The 14827-nt window shown below is 42.4% G+C and overlaps 1 protein-coding gene across 2 annotated transcripts; it reads right to left on the bottom strand.

Annotated features, from left to right (window-relative positions):
• Nucleotides 1–1762: 1762 nt before the first annotated feature.
• LOC124834435 (BTB/POZ domain-containing protein SR1IP1-like) lies at nucleotides 1763–5720 on the bottom strand. Of its 2 annotated transcripts, XM_088094248.1 has the most exons (6): nucleotides 5491–5720; nucleotides 5229–5384; nucleotides 4999–5068; nucleotides 4316–4918; nucleotides 3259–3801; nucleotides 1763–2485 (listed from the first exon to the last, which is right to left on the bottom strand). In XM_088094248.1, the coding sequence occupies exons 2-6, from the start codon at nucleotides 5246–5248 to the stop codon at nucleotides 1946–1948; spliced, it is 1776 nt and encodes a 591-aa protein (XP_087950374.1). In that variant the 5' UTR covers nucleotides 5249–5384; nucleotides 5491–5720; the 3' UTR covers nucleotides 1763–1945. The 2 variants fall into 2 exon arrangements, with proteins under 2 accessions (XP_087950374.1, XP_047165070.1); XM_047309114.2 differs by having other exon boundaries at nucleotides 5229–5720.
• Nucleotides 5721–14827: the final 9107 nt, after the last annotated feature.

The following is a 14827-nucleotide window of genomic DNA, read 5'->3' as shown; positions in this document are numbered from 1 at the left end:
TATCGTATGATCGATTTTTTCCCTGATGCCCAAACCCATTACTATTCACAAGTCACATGCCACTCATATTTCTCTGGTCCTGCACTTACTCGCGTTCCTTCCCACTAAAGGCCATGCAAACATCCTTTCATACATTAATGGAGGACAACTAGATGAATTAAATATCACTTTTTTAGAAACGCTGAGATTTTTCATTTTAATTAGATTCCCACCTCCACATTCAATCTTTCAACAAAGAACTTTTCGATACCAATTTTCCTTAAAATGAGAAAAAACTGTCTATCCTAATAGGTCTCTCTGAAGCAACTGACCCCAGCAGTGTTTTACTGCAATATCAGGCCGCTGTAGTTCATTCCCGATACCACTCACAATAAATCTTATTTCTGAAGGAGTCAAAACCCTTCAAACCTCCGACGAGAGTGGATGGTTCTTTGCAGATAGCATAAAAACTGTTCACAACACAACCAGTTCTCTAGAACAAAATATTCAAACGGAATCTCCAAATGAGTCAATTCGGAAATTGGCATTGTCAATGTCTCAAGGTGTATCTGCAAATGTTCTAATGTTCAAGTGAAGTTAGAAATTAGATAGCAATACATCAAGCCCTATTAGGCCTATTTATGTCATCTTGGCCTTTCCTATACAAGTTTCTCACAGATCTTACAAATCTATAATTCAGTGTATTTGGACAGCTGGAAGGTCGTGGTGGCATATCTCAAGTCTTAGTTATTGGAAGTGAATTGAATATAGGATGGGTACAGAACAAAAACAATTCAAGTTTTGGTTAAGAGTAGAAAGCAAAAAGGATTCATTTGACGATATTGTTGTTTACTTCCCTGAACGCATTAAGTAGGCAAACGATGTTTTCTCTCTCTCCCCAGTGTCATTCATTTTCCACTTATCTTCACATAACTTGGAAGCCAACAAGAAGTTGGAGATCTAAATCCTGTCTGCCATGGGATGGACATCAGATTCTCCAGCTAATATTTAAACATCCATATTAACATACTTACGTTAGGTCTGTCCCGAAATATGTATAACTTATAGCTATGTTTGGTGCCTTTGGAATATACATGAATCGAATCCAGACCATGATCTCCTTTCTTTACATGATTAGGCTCAAACATCAGCACGGACATTGCTAGGCTGTCACTTGAACCATATTACCAAGCTTTTATCCCAAGGACTCAATAATTCAAAGACAGACAGACCCCACTAACTGCTGTTATCAGATGTTGTGTTCTTCCAGGGATCTTAAGGTCGTTGGAAAGATGTAGTGTCTATGTCGCTGTACTGTTCCAAGTTGACCCGCCTAATATTCATTTTTCTTTATACCATTAACTCGTTTAGAAATTTTATAAAATTGTACTTTTCTCATCTTTACACCACTAAACCCTTTGCTGAAATTGTCCCCAAAACACGGATAATTTCCGTTCCTCCCTTTCTAATTGACCACAGACACAGAATTATTAACATTGGAATCTTCAGCAAGAAGCTATGCACTTTTAAATGGAACAGAACAAAATTTACAACTTCATTTGGCATTTGGGAATGAATAAAAAGTTTTTTTTTCTTCTGGGTATTCAACATAACGCATAACTCTACAGGAGTTGATTCATACATAACTGCAAAAAGTAACTCTATAGCGTTTATATGCTCATGTTGATTAGAACAAAAATTATCTTCTCCGATGATACCAGAAGATAAATTATTGATTTTATTATTCTTCTGGAACCATAGAGCAATCATGTAGTCACTGGGCTGCAACGCAAGCAATCAATAAGAAACTCTGTATTACTTTTCACCACCCTTTACAAATTACACATTAAAGTTCTTGGACGTAAGGATCATGAAAATTCAATCTTCACGAGTATAACAGTGAAGTAAAACTAGCCCTGTATACAATAAGCCTCTGAGAACAAAGATAGAACTTGTGTCCTGCATACTAGGATATAGAATGGCGTCGATTTTTGTCAGGTTTTACGCGACCTTTGAGAGGGTTGGAGGCTGCACCGCCACGTGAAAAAGGAGAAAGACGTCCAAGTTTTTTAGACACTGAGTTGATGAACGATTTTCGAGGGAGAGGAGGCTTATCAGCGGAGGGTGAACCGTATATTACAGGACTGCTTGATGCTGATCTAAGGGAAGATCTTTCGATCTCTTTTAGTTTCATTCTCAACTTCACTATCTCTAGTTTCAGCTCTTCGTTTTCTCTTCGTAAGTTGGAGAACTCGTTTGACATTGGATTAAGCTCGTTGGGGGATAGATTCGTCTTGTCACGAAAATTATTGGGAGAATCCCAACCTACACTACCATCCATGGAATCGCGAAGACGTTGTTGTTCATAGTAGAGAACTTGAACCACTGTTTGAACGGGAAGCCTGTCGTTTTGAGCTGCGTGAGCACACGCATCTCGTGATAACTTCTGGCAATCCATCACGCTGCAGACTTTCTTTTTCTCAATGTCACTTAGAATTGGATGAGCCTGAGATTTGCAAATTTTTACTTTACCACCAGCAATCTATGATGCTTTATAAAATTGATAACATTAGATTATTGTTGTAAGTTTAATATTGTTATGTGGTGACATCAGAATCTAAAGCCAATTCAAATGTGGTAAAACCTCAGTGTATGTGCTTTCTAGAAGGGGAATCTGATGTTGGCTTTGAAAAATAGTAAAAAGTACAAAATGTGATCTTGAGTGCGTGTTCTACCAAAAGGAAATGAAGTAACCTGTCTCAGATTTCGATCTCCTTCCATGTCTCTCCAACTAAAATAACATCATTATGCAAATAAAGTTTTAATAAGACCCGAAAAAGAGACAGGTAATCTGAGTACACCACAAAAGTTGGATTTGACTCCTTAAAATGAGTAAGGATAAAACATGTGTTTGGAAATACATTTTCTAAGTTAGGTTGTAAGAATTCACCCCAAATAACTGAGACATAAAAGCTACCGTAGAGAGCCTTTATCATGACGAAAAAATGATAACCTTAAAGCTACAAAGAGATATGGTGGGAAAACGAAACATCCCCATGGTTGCATCCAGACATAGTATAGGTCACTGACTCAAGACCAAACACTCACTTAATGATTAATATTTCAACACATGCATGACCTATTGTGTGTGTATAGTTAAGGAATCCAATTTATATAAGTTATACCAATAGAGTGATGAATAATTTAATATGTAGTACCAAGTTTCAGCCAAAAAGTTACCCCAAAAGAAGATACAGCCACATGGGTTTAGAAGCGTACCTTAAGATAGATGTCTATGGCCCTATACATTCCATCCTCTGTTGATCTTGATTGTTGAGGAATTAGTTCAGCAAGAGTGATGAATTTTGAAACAATTAAATTTCTGTCGGTGGCTACTTCAGCGAGGTAGTTCTCCATTAGCTTTCCAATCCCATAAATATCACTTTGGGGAGGAGAAAAATATTCATCATCTGCATTATAGGCTGAATGTTTTTCATTTTCAGATTGTAGGTAATTCATCATGATTCGCTGCACTGTATCTACATCAAACAATGTGTCCCCAGCGAAGGAATAAGAAGGAATGAGAAGATCATCTAAAACAGCCTGTCCTAGCTGCAGGGCCATCCTCTTTTCCAAATCAAGCCTGCAAGCAACCGTAGTCTCCAGATATATTGCTGCCCGAAGCAGCATAGAAAGAAAGCTCACTGACATTGCATTCTTCTCCCTTGGCAGAAGGCTCACTAGAGTCTCTAAAACAACCCTCTTCTCGTGTTCCTCTTGTGCCTCAATTTCTATCTTCTTCCTACCCTTTCCAAATATCTCCTGCTCCACAACAAGAAATTTTCATGAATCATTCTGCATTTTGATTACTTGTGATAATTAATCACTGTTATTTGTTGTAATTAATCATAAAACTACGTTTTACCTTTATGTATATAGCTTTAGGCTATGAAACTTGTCAACTTAAACCATCATATACGATTCTTGAGTTCTTATAATAATTATCATAAAAGTCACATCAACACTAATTTCTGATAGTTTGACACTGTAAAATTTTGTATACTGAGAATGCATGAATGCTGAACTCATTGTACTGTCAATAATATTAATCAATCAGAAATTATTTTAAACATAACTTCGCGAAAGTGATTGTTATAAAATTTAATAAACTTGTTATTAGTGATAATACGTGACTGAATGAAAAATGATTTCGTATTTGAAACAATTATTTCTTAACAGTAATCACAAAAATGAATCTTTTCTTGGCACAGAGTCAATACATAAAACCATATTTATTTGAATGTTTTCCATGTTTTGAGTAAGGTCATAGTCTTACCAAACCTCGTAGAGATTTCTGTGCATACAGCATAATGATGGGACCAAGAGCAAACTGTTTAAACCCTCTTGCCATCATAGCAATTACCACTCTTTGAAAAAGGTCAATTCTGAGAACTGTGAAATCTTCAGCCCACCATTGAACAACTGGCCTCTGGTGAGATGCCATGCCATCACTGCTAATGTCACTTCTCATAGATGAACACAATTGAGTTTCCTTTGAGGCTATGAACGCAATAGCATCTATGCATCGACTCACCACTTTTGCTTTTTCCGCAATTGGAAGGAGCCTTTCTGACACGTGTAAGATAGACACAGCCCCAGAAATAGTCTTCAGTGCCACTTCATTCAAGTAAGAATCAGCCCTTCCCACCAAATTTCCAACTGAATAATCCTCTGTCATCTCAAGAAACTCTGCCACGCATCGAAGCACAGCAATGTTTTCAACACTAATCTCGAAGTTTATCCCGTAGCAAAATTTTGTTGCCAGTTCAAATGCTTCTGCTCCACCAGGGACATCATAGAGTTCAATGAATGAAACATCATCGCCACTGGATGCCGAGACCATTTTCTCTATGTAACCACTCTTGGAAACTAATGGAAACTGCAAATTATATCTCAATCCATCAATTCAAACTTAAATATTATCTTTTGTAAAGGGTTATGTTTGAATTGGTTCACTACCTTATGTAAGGAAAACGAAACTTCGCCAACTTTTACGGTGACATCACTTGGAATCTCATGAGAAAAAGCCCTGCAATCAAATAGCTCAAGTCGGAGAGTTTCCAATAATTTTCTTTATATCTAAGTAAATGTTAAGGCTAGCACTCAGGAAATGTATGTTACTTAAAGGAAGTAGGAAACGTTTGTTAAAAGAGCCACCAAAGAAGGAATTTAGAAGATGAGAAACATACCATCCACTTGCTCTATTCATGGTGCTAGAAATAAGCTCCTAATTCCGAGAAACAAAATCAGCAACAGCTAGCTAGCTGTAGTAGGTTTCTGTTGTCACCATCGACCAATGTCAGAGGCAGAAATGTCGGCCGCTATAGTTTCTTTACCTTTCATGACTGACGATGAAGCAGAAAGAAAGGTAGCAAAAACATTAAGACGGTTAAAAGCTCTTCTTAAATTATATATCACATATAACTTGAGGGGAAAAGGGTGAAATAATACTGAAATGAGAAGCTTCAAGGCGAACAGAAGAAGAACAAGTGGTGGGCAATAATAAGGGGACTTGAAGGCCACGAAAGAAATAATTAACTTTTTTGAAATCCCAAAGGAGGGTCTTGTTGCATGCAAGAAAATGGACCTTTTTGAGAGTACAGGGAGGAGAAAGAGCTGTACTTTGGAAGTAATGAGTAAGAAGAGAAGGAAAATATTAGCGTGGAGATTGTGATTGTGTCTGTGATGTGTGGTGTGTGGTGTGTGCTTTAAGTGAGTAAGAGTGTGAAGGATGAGATAGTTGGATTTTGGTTGGCGTGTAGTCAGCACTTTCCCCACATGGAAAGTCCCAAGACAAAAGCCTTTCCTATCAGACCAAACTCAATCCTTCAAGAAAGCTAGAAATAGATGCTTACTTTTTCCAATACATTAGTCTTCATCTTCAATTCAGGATGACATTGTACATACATACAGGCAAAAGAAAAGGGGTTCTCAACATAATAAACATACATGTTCATACAAAGTTCTCGTAGTGGCCAAAGGACAAAGGAAAATGATACTTGAACAACCATTTTTGACAACATTTAGACACGCGCACACGTGTCTAAATTTGAGTGGTCCAGTTGGAAAAATTAAATGAAAATGGACCACTCAAATTTAGACACGTGTGCGCGTGTCTAAATGTTGTCAAAAATGGTTGTTCAAGTGTCATTTTCCAAGGACAAAATGGTTGGAGTTGAACCACTACCATGGATAAATCTCACATCCTTCGCCAATGTCCTTTTTTATCTGAGGTTGCTCAAAATCCATCAAATTATAACACAATAAATCAATTAAAATAAGTAGAATTAAACATGAATTTGAAATTAAATTTTATTCAAATTAATTTTTGAGAAATTTTTTAATTTTTAAATAAGATAAAAATATATTATTATTGATTAGATTTAAAAAGTTACAATTTTAAATATAATTAGTATTTAATATTCTATTATATTTTTTTTCTATATATAAAATGCATGAATAAAATAAAAACTCTTAATTATAATATATCTCTTATATTCTACCAAAACACAAAAATCTAGTAAGATAGTCGTTTACGTTAGGAATTAATCAATAGAATTAGATGTACTGTTTGAGATGACATTGTTAGTCGTTATTCATACTGGACAGATGGTATGCACTAGAGATAGGTAAAAGAGATAATGGTATTTTTTTTATAATATGTTCTTTGTAATTTCTTGAATTCCTTTTAGCGTATAGCCCATTCAATAATTTTCATGGCTATATTTGTTTGTTTAAATACTGCAAACATATCAAGTTAATTACCTTTATCAATAATTTTCATAAATAGATCTGGCTATAATTTTATTATTAGTATGAAATATTTATTAACTCTTTCATATACCTAAATATTCTATCTTCATTTAACACTACTATTTTTTACTTTTTATTTATTTATTTTTTGAAAAAATACAAAATTTTATATTTTATGATTATTTTATCTTTATATTATGTCTCAAATGAATGTAAAAGTGTGTAATGTACCGTTACTTTTATTAACTTTATCGATATAACTAGTAAAATTGGTCCAACTCTAGTACAATTTCTTTTTTTAATTTAATTCTTCTTATATTTATATATTGTTTCGGTAGGGATGTGGAGAACGAGATACGAACCTAACAAACTTGCTCTGCGCTGTTTCTCTGTGCTGCTTTCACTGTGTTACCTTTTTTCTGTCTCCTTTGAACAAGGTGGGCTGGGTACCTGCAAAAGTACTCCGACGCTCAAGTCAACAAGGGTGTTGTCTGAAAAATGAGAATATCTATCTTCTTAGGGGAAAAACGTACCTTTTTTCTGGTATGCTGTGTATATTTAAAGGAGTAAAATAAACCGTTTACCTGAAATCTCGGGTGGTTACTGGAGTTGGCTATCTATAAGGTATAACTGCTAGATATTGAGTCAAGTACTTCCATGATTCACGGCGCTTGTTAGCCAATATGCGTAACTGTTTATTTGTAACCGCTAGATCACGATGTCGCATATTGTATGTCGATCATCATGCGTGTCGATCTGGGCGGACGACGTGTCGATTGTCGAGCCTCAACTGGACGACAACGCCACATGGTCGTATGTTATTATAGTCGGTTGTCTAGTGGTCGACCACACTAAGTGGTCGGATGTCATTACGGGCATGAGAATGTCCTGCATTGGTTTAATTGTCGTCGGGTTATTGGTCGACAGTTGTAGGATTAGGTATTCTGTAGTACAAGCCCCCCAAGTCCGAGTAAATGGGTGATGACAGAGTTATGAAGGACTTTTAAGTAATGTGTGAAGTGTATGACAGCTGTACGGGGCGTTACGAATTTTGGGTTTTCCCGCTCCTGTAGGGAAGTGAGGGGACGCGTCGTAATAGCCGCTAGATTAGAAAGGATCGGACGGCGCCTGACGATTAAACGGTTTGGCTTCTTCAGCACGATTCAGAAGGAGGTTATTCACTTTTGCGGAGGAACAGAGTTTGACAGTGTGCATCCTGAGCGAGATTGTTTCTCTTCTATCTTCACTGCTTACCCTGTTACGAGACGTTATCAGGTAACCCTAAAATCTCCTTCATCTTAGTTTGTTTAGTGTTGACTATGGAAGGAAAGGGGCAGAACACTGGGGGCGAGACGCCGGGGCCGTCATCTACGGCGGAATGTCGCGAAATTACCACATTGCCTTTTGGGGAGGAGGCTTTTACATATGGAAATGTGTGTGGTGAAGGACCGGGGGGGCGTATAATATCTCCGATTAGTGGAGATGAGTACGCCTGGGCGGCGCGTGAGGTGAAAGAACTTAGAAGCCAGTTTAGGAGTAGGGTTGTGTTAGCAGACTGGATTGAAAATAGCTGCGTGTTGCGAACCCTAGGGTATCAAACTTGTATAAAATTGATAGCTTGCCGGGATGATGAGAGAGTGTGCCATGGGAGGGAGAATGCTTCTGAGGAATTCTTTTATTTTTATTCTGTGTTATTCTACGACTTGTATGTGAGGCTGCCTTTTACCAGCTTCCAAATGGATGTGCTGCGTACCCTAAACGTTGCACCGAGTCAGTTGCACCCCAATAGTTGGGCGTATGTGCAGGCTTTCGCCATAGTGTGTCGGGCACTAGCTATTAGGCCCACTGTAGGTTTGTTTCTGCATTTCTTTAGATGTCGACCAGTAGCCACAAAGGGATGGGTGTCATTGATTTCGGAGCCGGGTAACGCGCTGTTAGAGCTATATTTGCAATCCTATAGGAATTTCAAAGAAAAATTTTTTAAGGTGTCGATTACCGCTGTCGGTCGACAGTATTTTTTCGATGATGAGGGGAACCCTAGATTTCCCCTGTACTGGACGCAGGACCCGCTGAGGTTCACCTCTTGGTCGGAGGATAAGATGACGGTTGAAGAATTAGAGGCGTTGAGTGTGTTGACTGCGTTGCCACGCCCCCTTTCTTCTCGTCAGCTTATTAATTGCCTCGAGTTCGACGACGCAGGGGCGAGGGTGTTTGGTATGTGTCCTTGCTTATCATTTTTGTAACTTGTTATGTTGTTGCTGACCATGCTGGATGGGTTTTGGTGTTTTGCAGAGATAATGGGGAGGAAAGGAAGTGGTCGCAGTTGGTTTCAGACCATCGACGATGAGAGGGATGAAGGCAATCGTCCAGGGTCATCCGCTGGGCAACAATGTCCTCCGGTGCCACCATCTGGTCCACCTCCTGTCGTGGTGGCAGCGGCTGCGGAGACGACAATAGCTGAGGTGCCTCTCGTGCGCAAAAGGAAATCCAAGACAGGCGACATCAACCGCGAGGCAGCAAAGAAAAGTAAGGAGGTGGTTGAAGAAACTGAACGCCCCCTGCCGCAGGGTATATGGGATCGTGCCTTCATGCCTGGTCATAGGGTAGACCTCAACTTGGATGTTTCAGAGAAGAAGGTGATCGAAAACATGAGCGAACAACAGATTGCTGAAGGCTTACTAGAGATGAACACACGAGCACAAGCGTTGGCTTGGCATCTAGCGTATGCCTCGGATAGGGGTCAGATGCGGTCCGAGTTAGAGAAGGTGCGCGCCCAGCTGAAAGAGCTCGCCGAGATCCATGCAGGCTGTGAGGCCAAGCAGAAGCATACTGAACAACTGCTGAAGGAGGGCGAGATATTGTTGAATAAGGCTCGAGAAGCTGGCGTGGCCCTTCAACAAGAACGTGATCAGATGGGCCGGGATTTGGATCAAGCAAAGAACTCAATGTTGTTAGTGGCCCGAGAGAGAAACGCACTAAAGGTAGAGATCTTTGACAAAAATGAGTTGATCGAGGAGTTGAAGGATGCAATCATGGACGAACATAAGAGAGGTTTCAGGAAGGCCTTGAGACAAGTCGAGCACTTGCTTCAGGTATCAACCAAAGGAGCTGAATTTGACGTCCGGAAGGATGTGCATGAAGGTCATCTGAAGCCCTTGAAGGAAATTCCGGATGACGCTGTCCTGGAGGGGGAAGAGAATGAAGAGGAGGTCGCCGACAATGAGCCTGAGGGAGCAAAGGAAGCTGACGAGCCTGCCAAAGAGACTGCTGAAGCTGTTGAAGGCGACGCACCCCCAATTGTAATAGAGTAGGAAGTAGTAATGATCTGCGTATAAATACTTGAGTATTTGATTGACGACTATGAATGTTTAAACTTTGATAATTTTATGAATGCTCGACTTGTATGTTTGGTGACTTTGCGGTTTGCTTTTTAACTTAGCTGATTCTGCAATGTATTTGCGGTAGTGATGGCTAAGTGTGAGTGTCGAGTGTGTTGATAACATGTCGTGTGACAGTTGAGAACGATGGTTGAGTGAAGAAAATACTGGGTGTTCGAGGGTGAACCTCTACCAGATATTGGATGTTCAAGGATGAACATCGACTAATGGGAGTGTATTCCACGTGTGTGGGATGTTCAAGGGCGAACATCGATTAATGGGAGTGTATTCCACATGTGTTGAATGTTCAAGGGCGAACATCGAGTAATGGGAGCGTATTCCACGTGTGTTGGATGTTCAAGGGCGAACATCGATTAATGGGAGTGTGTTCCACATGTGTTGGATGTTCAAGGGCGAACATCGATTAATGGGAGTGTGTTCCACATGTGTTGGATGTTCAAGAGCGAACATCGATTAATGGGAGTGTGTTCCACATGTGTTGGATGTTCAAGGGCGAACATCGATTAATGGGTCTGCTCTTAAATCCTTTGTAGGTGGAAGTGTCCTGTACGACAGCCTTGGGACTCGACATCATAACATTGATAAATGAATTAAGACAATAAGCATGATGGAATGTAATCTTTATTTGATAACTGAACTTGATAGAGTTGTGAAAAGAAATGAACAATAAACGGATATTAGCTAAAATAATATTTAAGATGAGTGGCGTTCCAGGTATTGGGAACTGGGTGTCCATCAAGCTGTTGGAGGCGATATGCACCGTTCGACATGTCTTCTGTGACCCGAAAGGGTCCTTCCCAGTTAGCTGCAAGCTTGCCATGGGCTCGATTTTTCCGAGCCTCTCCCCGCTTTCGCCATACCAGATCGCCGCTTTTGAAGGCTCTGGGCTTGACTTTTGTGTTGTATCGTCGAGATAGTATGCGTTTCTGGGCCTCTGCGCGGATGGTGGCAACCTCTCGACGTTCAGGAAGTACGTCGAGGTTTGTCCGTAATTGCTCTTCATTAAGTGACATATCAGTGATTTGTCGTCTTAATGAGGGTTCGCCTATCTCGACCGGGAGCATGGCATCGGTGCCGTATGTTAAGTTGAATGGCGTGTCACCTGTAGATCCGTGGGGTGTGCATCTGTATGCCCACAGGACCTCTGGCAGCTCCTCTACCCATAAACTCTTGGCTTCGCCGAGTCGCTTCTTTAATTCTGTCAGGATGGCTTTATTCGCGGCCTCGGCTTGGCCGTTTGTTTGAGGGTGTTCGACTGATGACGTGACATGCTTAATGCCCAAACTGCTGAGAAAATCCTCTAACTTGCGTTCAATAAATTGGCGACCGTTGTCGGTAATGATCTTTTTAGGGAGACCGAACCGACAGATCAGGCGCCAAATGAATTTCTGCACTCGTTGTGCACTGATGATGGATAATGGCTCCGCCTCGATCCATTTTGTGAAGTAGTCGACCGCCACGAGGAGAAATTTGTTTTGTGCTTTGGCGACTGGCAGTGGTCCCACTATGTCGAGACCCCACTGGGCGAATGGCCAAGGAGAGACAATATTGTGCAAGTCTTCGGGAGGTGCACGGATATCATGGCCATGTGCTTGACAGGAGATGCATTTCTTGACGAATGTCTCACAGTCGTGGTCGAGAGTGGGCCAGTAATATCCAGCACGGAGAACACGGCCTCTCAAGGTCCGCTTGCCAGAGTGAAATCCACATATCCCGGTGTGTAGTTCACGTATCACATAGTCTGCCTCTTCCGCGGATATACACTTCAATAGAGGATAGCTAAAACCACGACGGTATAGGTCGTCGCCTATACATACAAAACGCGCGATTCTCTTGGAGTCGGCTGCCGTAATGCTACCTCCTTTGTCCTGCTGCTCCATAAGATCTTTGACTTTCTGTCGCCAGTCGGTTACGGGCGCCGACACATCGGTGGCTAAAGTTTCCACCCCAGGATGGTCGAGGGTCATTTTAATAACAGATGATAGCTGTGTTCGCTCCTTAGAATGAGTTAACTTAGACAATAGATCAGCTCTTGCGTTTTGTTCCCTGGGTACATGGATGATATTAACTGTGACGAAGCCCTGTAGTAAGGTTTGAACCTTGTGGAAGTATCGCAGCAGTTGGTTATCCTTGACTTGATAGGTGCCGTTGACGTGGCTGACTACTAACTTTGAGTCCATCCGACACTCTAAATGATCGACTGAGAATTCTCGGGCTAAAGATAAGCCTGCAACCAAGGCTTCGTATTCGGCTTGGTTGTTGCTGGCAGGGAATTTAAATATGATGGCTTGCTCTACGACCACACCGTCGGGGCCTTCTAGAACGATCCCGGCTCCACCTCCCCTCTTGTCGGAGGAACCATCGACACTGAGTAGCCATGTGGTAGGGGAGTCGGCCGGTGTAGATGTGAGGTCAGCTGCGAAATCTGCCAGATGCTGACCCTTGATGGATCCGCGTGGCTCGTAACGGAGTCCGAATTCGGATAGTTCCACGGACCAGGCAACCATTCTCCCTGCCAAATCTGGCTTGCGGAGGATCTTGGCTATGGGATGATCCGTACGGACTACCACCTGATGGCTCTGGAGGTACGGGCGAAGTCGTCGAGAGGCGTTGAGAAGGGCCAAGGCGAGCTTCTCGATTCGAGAATATCGTTCCTCCGCCCCCTGCAGTGTACGGCTGATGAAGTAGATCAACTTGAAGGAGGGTGCTTCTTGTATCAGGGCAGCACTGACAGCATGCTGGGAAGCTGAGATATATAGCTGTAAGTCGAATCCCTCGTCTGGTCGAGCCATAATTGGAGGACTAGTGAGGATGCGCTTGACAGTGTTGAATGCAGTCTCACAATCCTCGTCCCAATGTTGAGTGGAACCCTTCTTCAAATTCTTCAGGATGGGTTTGATGTGTTCGGCCAGCTTTGGAATAAACCGTGACAGGGCGGTTAGGCGACCCACAAGACGCTGTACCTCTCTTAGGGTCTTCGGAGCTGTCATGTCGAGTACCGCCCTGCATTTGTCGGGGTTGGCTTCAATGCCTCGACGTGTGAGCAAGAATCCTAAGAATTTTCCGGCTGGGACGCCGAAAGTACATTTGGAAGGGTTGAGGCGCATGCTGTATCGTCTGAGTTGCCCGAAGACCTCCTTCAAATCTTGCAGGTGCTGGTCTATAGAATTGCTGCGAATTACCATGTCGTCCACATACACATCCATGCAACGCCCTATCTGATGATGGAAGACCTTATCCATGAGGCGTTGATAAGTGGCTCCGGCATTTTTTAATCCAAACGGCATTACTTCATAGCAGTAATTGGCGCGTTCAGTGATAAAGGCTGTCTTGCTTTGATCGGGGTGGTACATTGGGATCTGGTTGTACCCCGAGTAAGCGTCCAGAAAACTGAAAATGACATGACCAGAAGCTCCATCTACAAGGCGGTCGATGCTGGGCAAGGGGTATGAGTCTTTGGGGCATGCCTTGTTGAGATCAGTGAAATCGACACACATCCGCCACTGACCGTTTGACTTCTTGACCATAACCACATTCGACAACCATGTGGTATATGTTAACTCTCTGATGAATCGGGCATTTATCAGCTTGTCGATCTCAACTTGAATGGCTTGACGCTTTTCTTCTCCGAACCTACGCTTCTTCTGGGCGACTGGTCGCGCCTCCCTGAAGATGGACAATTTGTGGGACATAACTCCTGGGTGAATTCCTGGCATGTCGGCGGCTGTCCATGCAAATAAGTCTGCATTGTTTCGCAGTATCTGACTTAGGGCCTGCTCCTCGTTTGAGGTGAGATCCTTGCCGATGCTGGTGGTTTTAGACGTGTCACTCGTCAGGGATAGGAGCTTGACTTCGCCTTGCGGATGAAGGCGCTCGTCCACATTGGTTCGGGGGTCTAGGTCGACTACTGCTGCGTCGACTACTTTTGTTCTCTTTGTTGGAATAAAAGGGGTGACCTTTAACCCCGCCACATAACACTGTCGGGCCGTTCGTTGGTCGGCCCTCACCGTACAAATAGTACCATGATTTGTTGGGAACTTCATGGCGAGGTGGGGAGTAGACACAATTGCTCCAAATGCGTTCAGACAGGGACGCCCTAGCAAGGCGTTGTATGATGCGTTCGCCTCGACCAGCAAGAATCGAACTCGAAGTTCAGGTGCCTCCCGACTGGTTCCGAGTCGAGTTCGCAAATCAAGGTATCCCCTGGTGTCTACTCGCTCTCCTGAGAATCCGACAATCTGCTCATTAAATGGGGCGATGAGATCCTCGGATAGGTCCATTTTCTGAAAAGTGGACCAATATAAAATGTTGACCGAGCTTCCTTGATCAACGAGGACCTTGCTGACATCATACCGAGCTATGTTAGCCGTGATGACCATAGGATCATCATGATCAGGGTCTGGAGCGTGGAAGTCAGCATTCGTGAACGTGATGTCCGGGATCGACCGAGCCTGTCGTTCGACCATATGGACCGATTTCAGCTGTCTCAAATGTCGTTTCCTCGCTGAAGACGACACGCCTCCTCCAGCGAAACCACCAGATATAGTGTCGATGCGGCCCCGGACTGAGCGTTCCCTCTCTATGCGTCGAGGCGGACTGCGTGATCGCCTGCGGTGTCGATCGTCTCTAGGGGGAGA

The sequence above is a fragment of the Vigna umbellata genome, chromosome 7, assembly GCF_029865625.1.
Source record: "Vigna umbellata cultivar VRB3 chromosome 7, Vumbellata_1.0, whole genome shotgun sequence".
In the NCBI taxonomy this organism is placed as follows: domain Eukaryota; kingdom Viridiplantae; phylum Streptophyta; class Magnoliopsida; order Fabales; family Fabaceae; genus Vigna; species Vigna umbellata.
Note: the sequence above shows the minus strand (reverse complement) of the source record. Positions and strands in the feature narration are given on the sequence as shown.

What these genes read in the sequence shown, in the direction of transcription:
- LOC124834435 (XM_047309114.2), bottom strand. Translation starts at nt 5,248, where the DNA reads ATGAATAGAGCAAGTGGATG. An exon ending in TTTCGTTTTCCTTACATAAG is followed by an intron (nt 4,919 to 4,998) that starts GTAGTGAACCAA and finishes TATAATTTGCAG; the next exon opens with TTTCCATTAGTTTCCAAGAG. An exon ending in CCATAGACATCTATCTTAAG is followed by an intron (nt 2,486 to 3,258) that starts GTACGCTTCTAA and finishes TGCAAATCTCAG; the next exon opens with GCTCATCCAATTCTAAGTGA.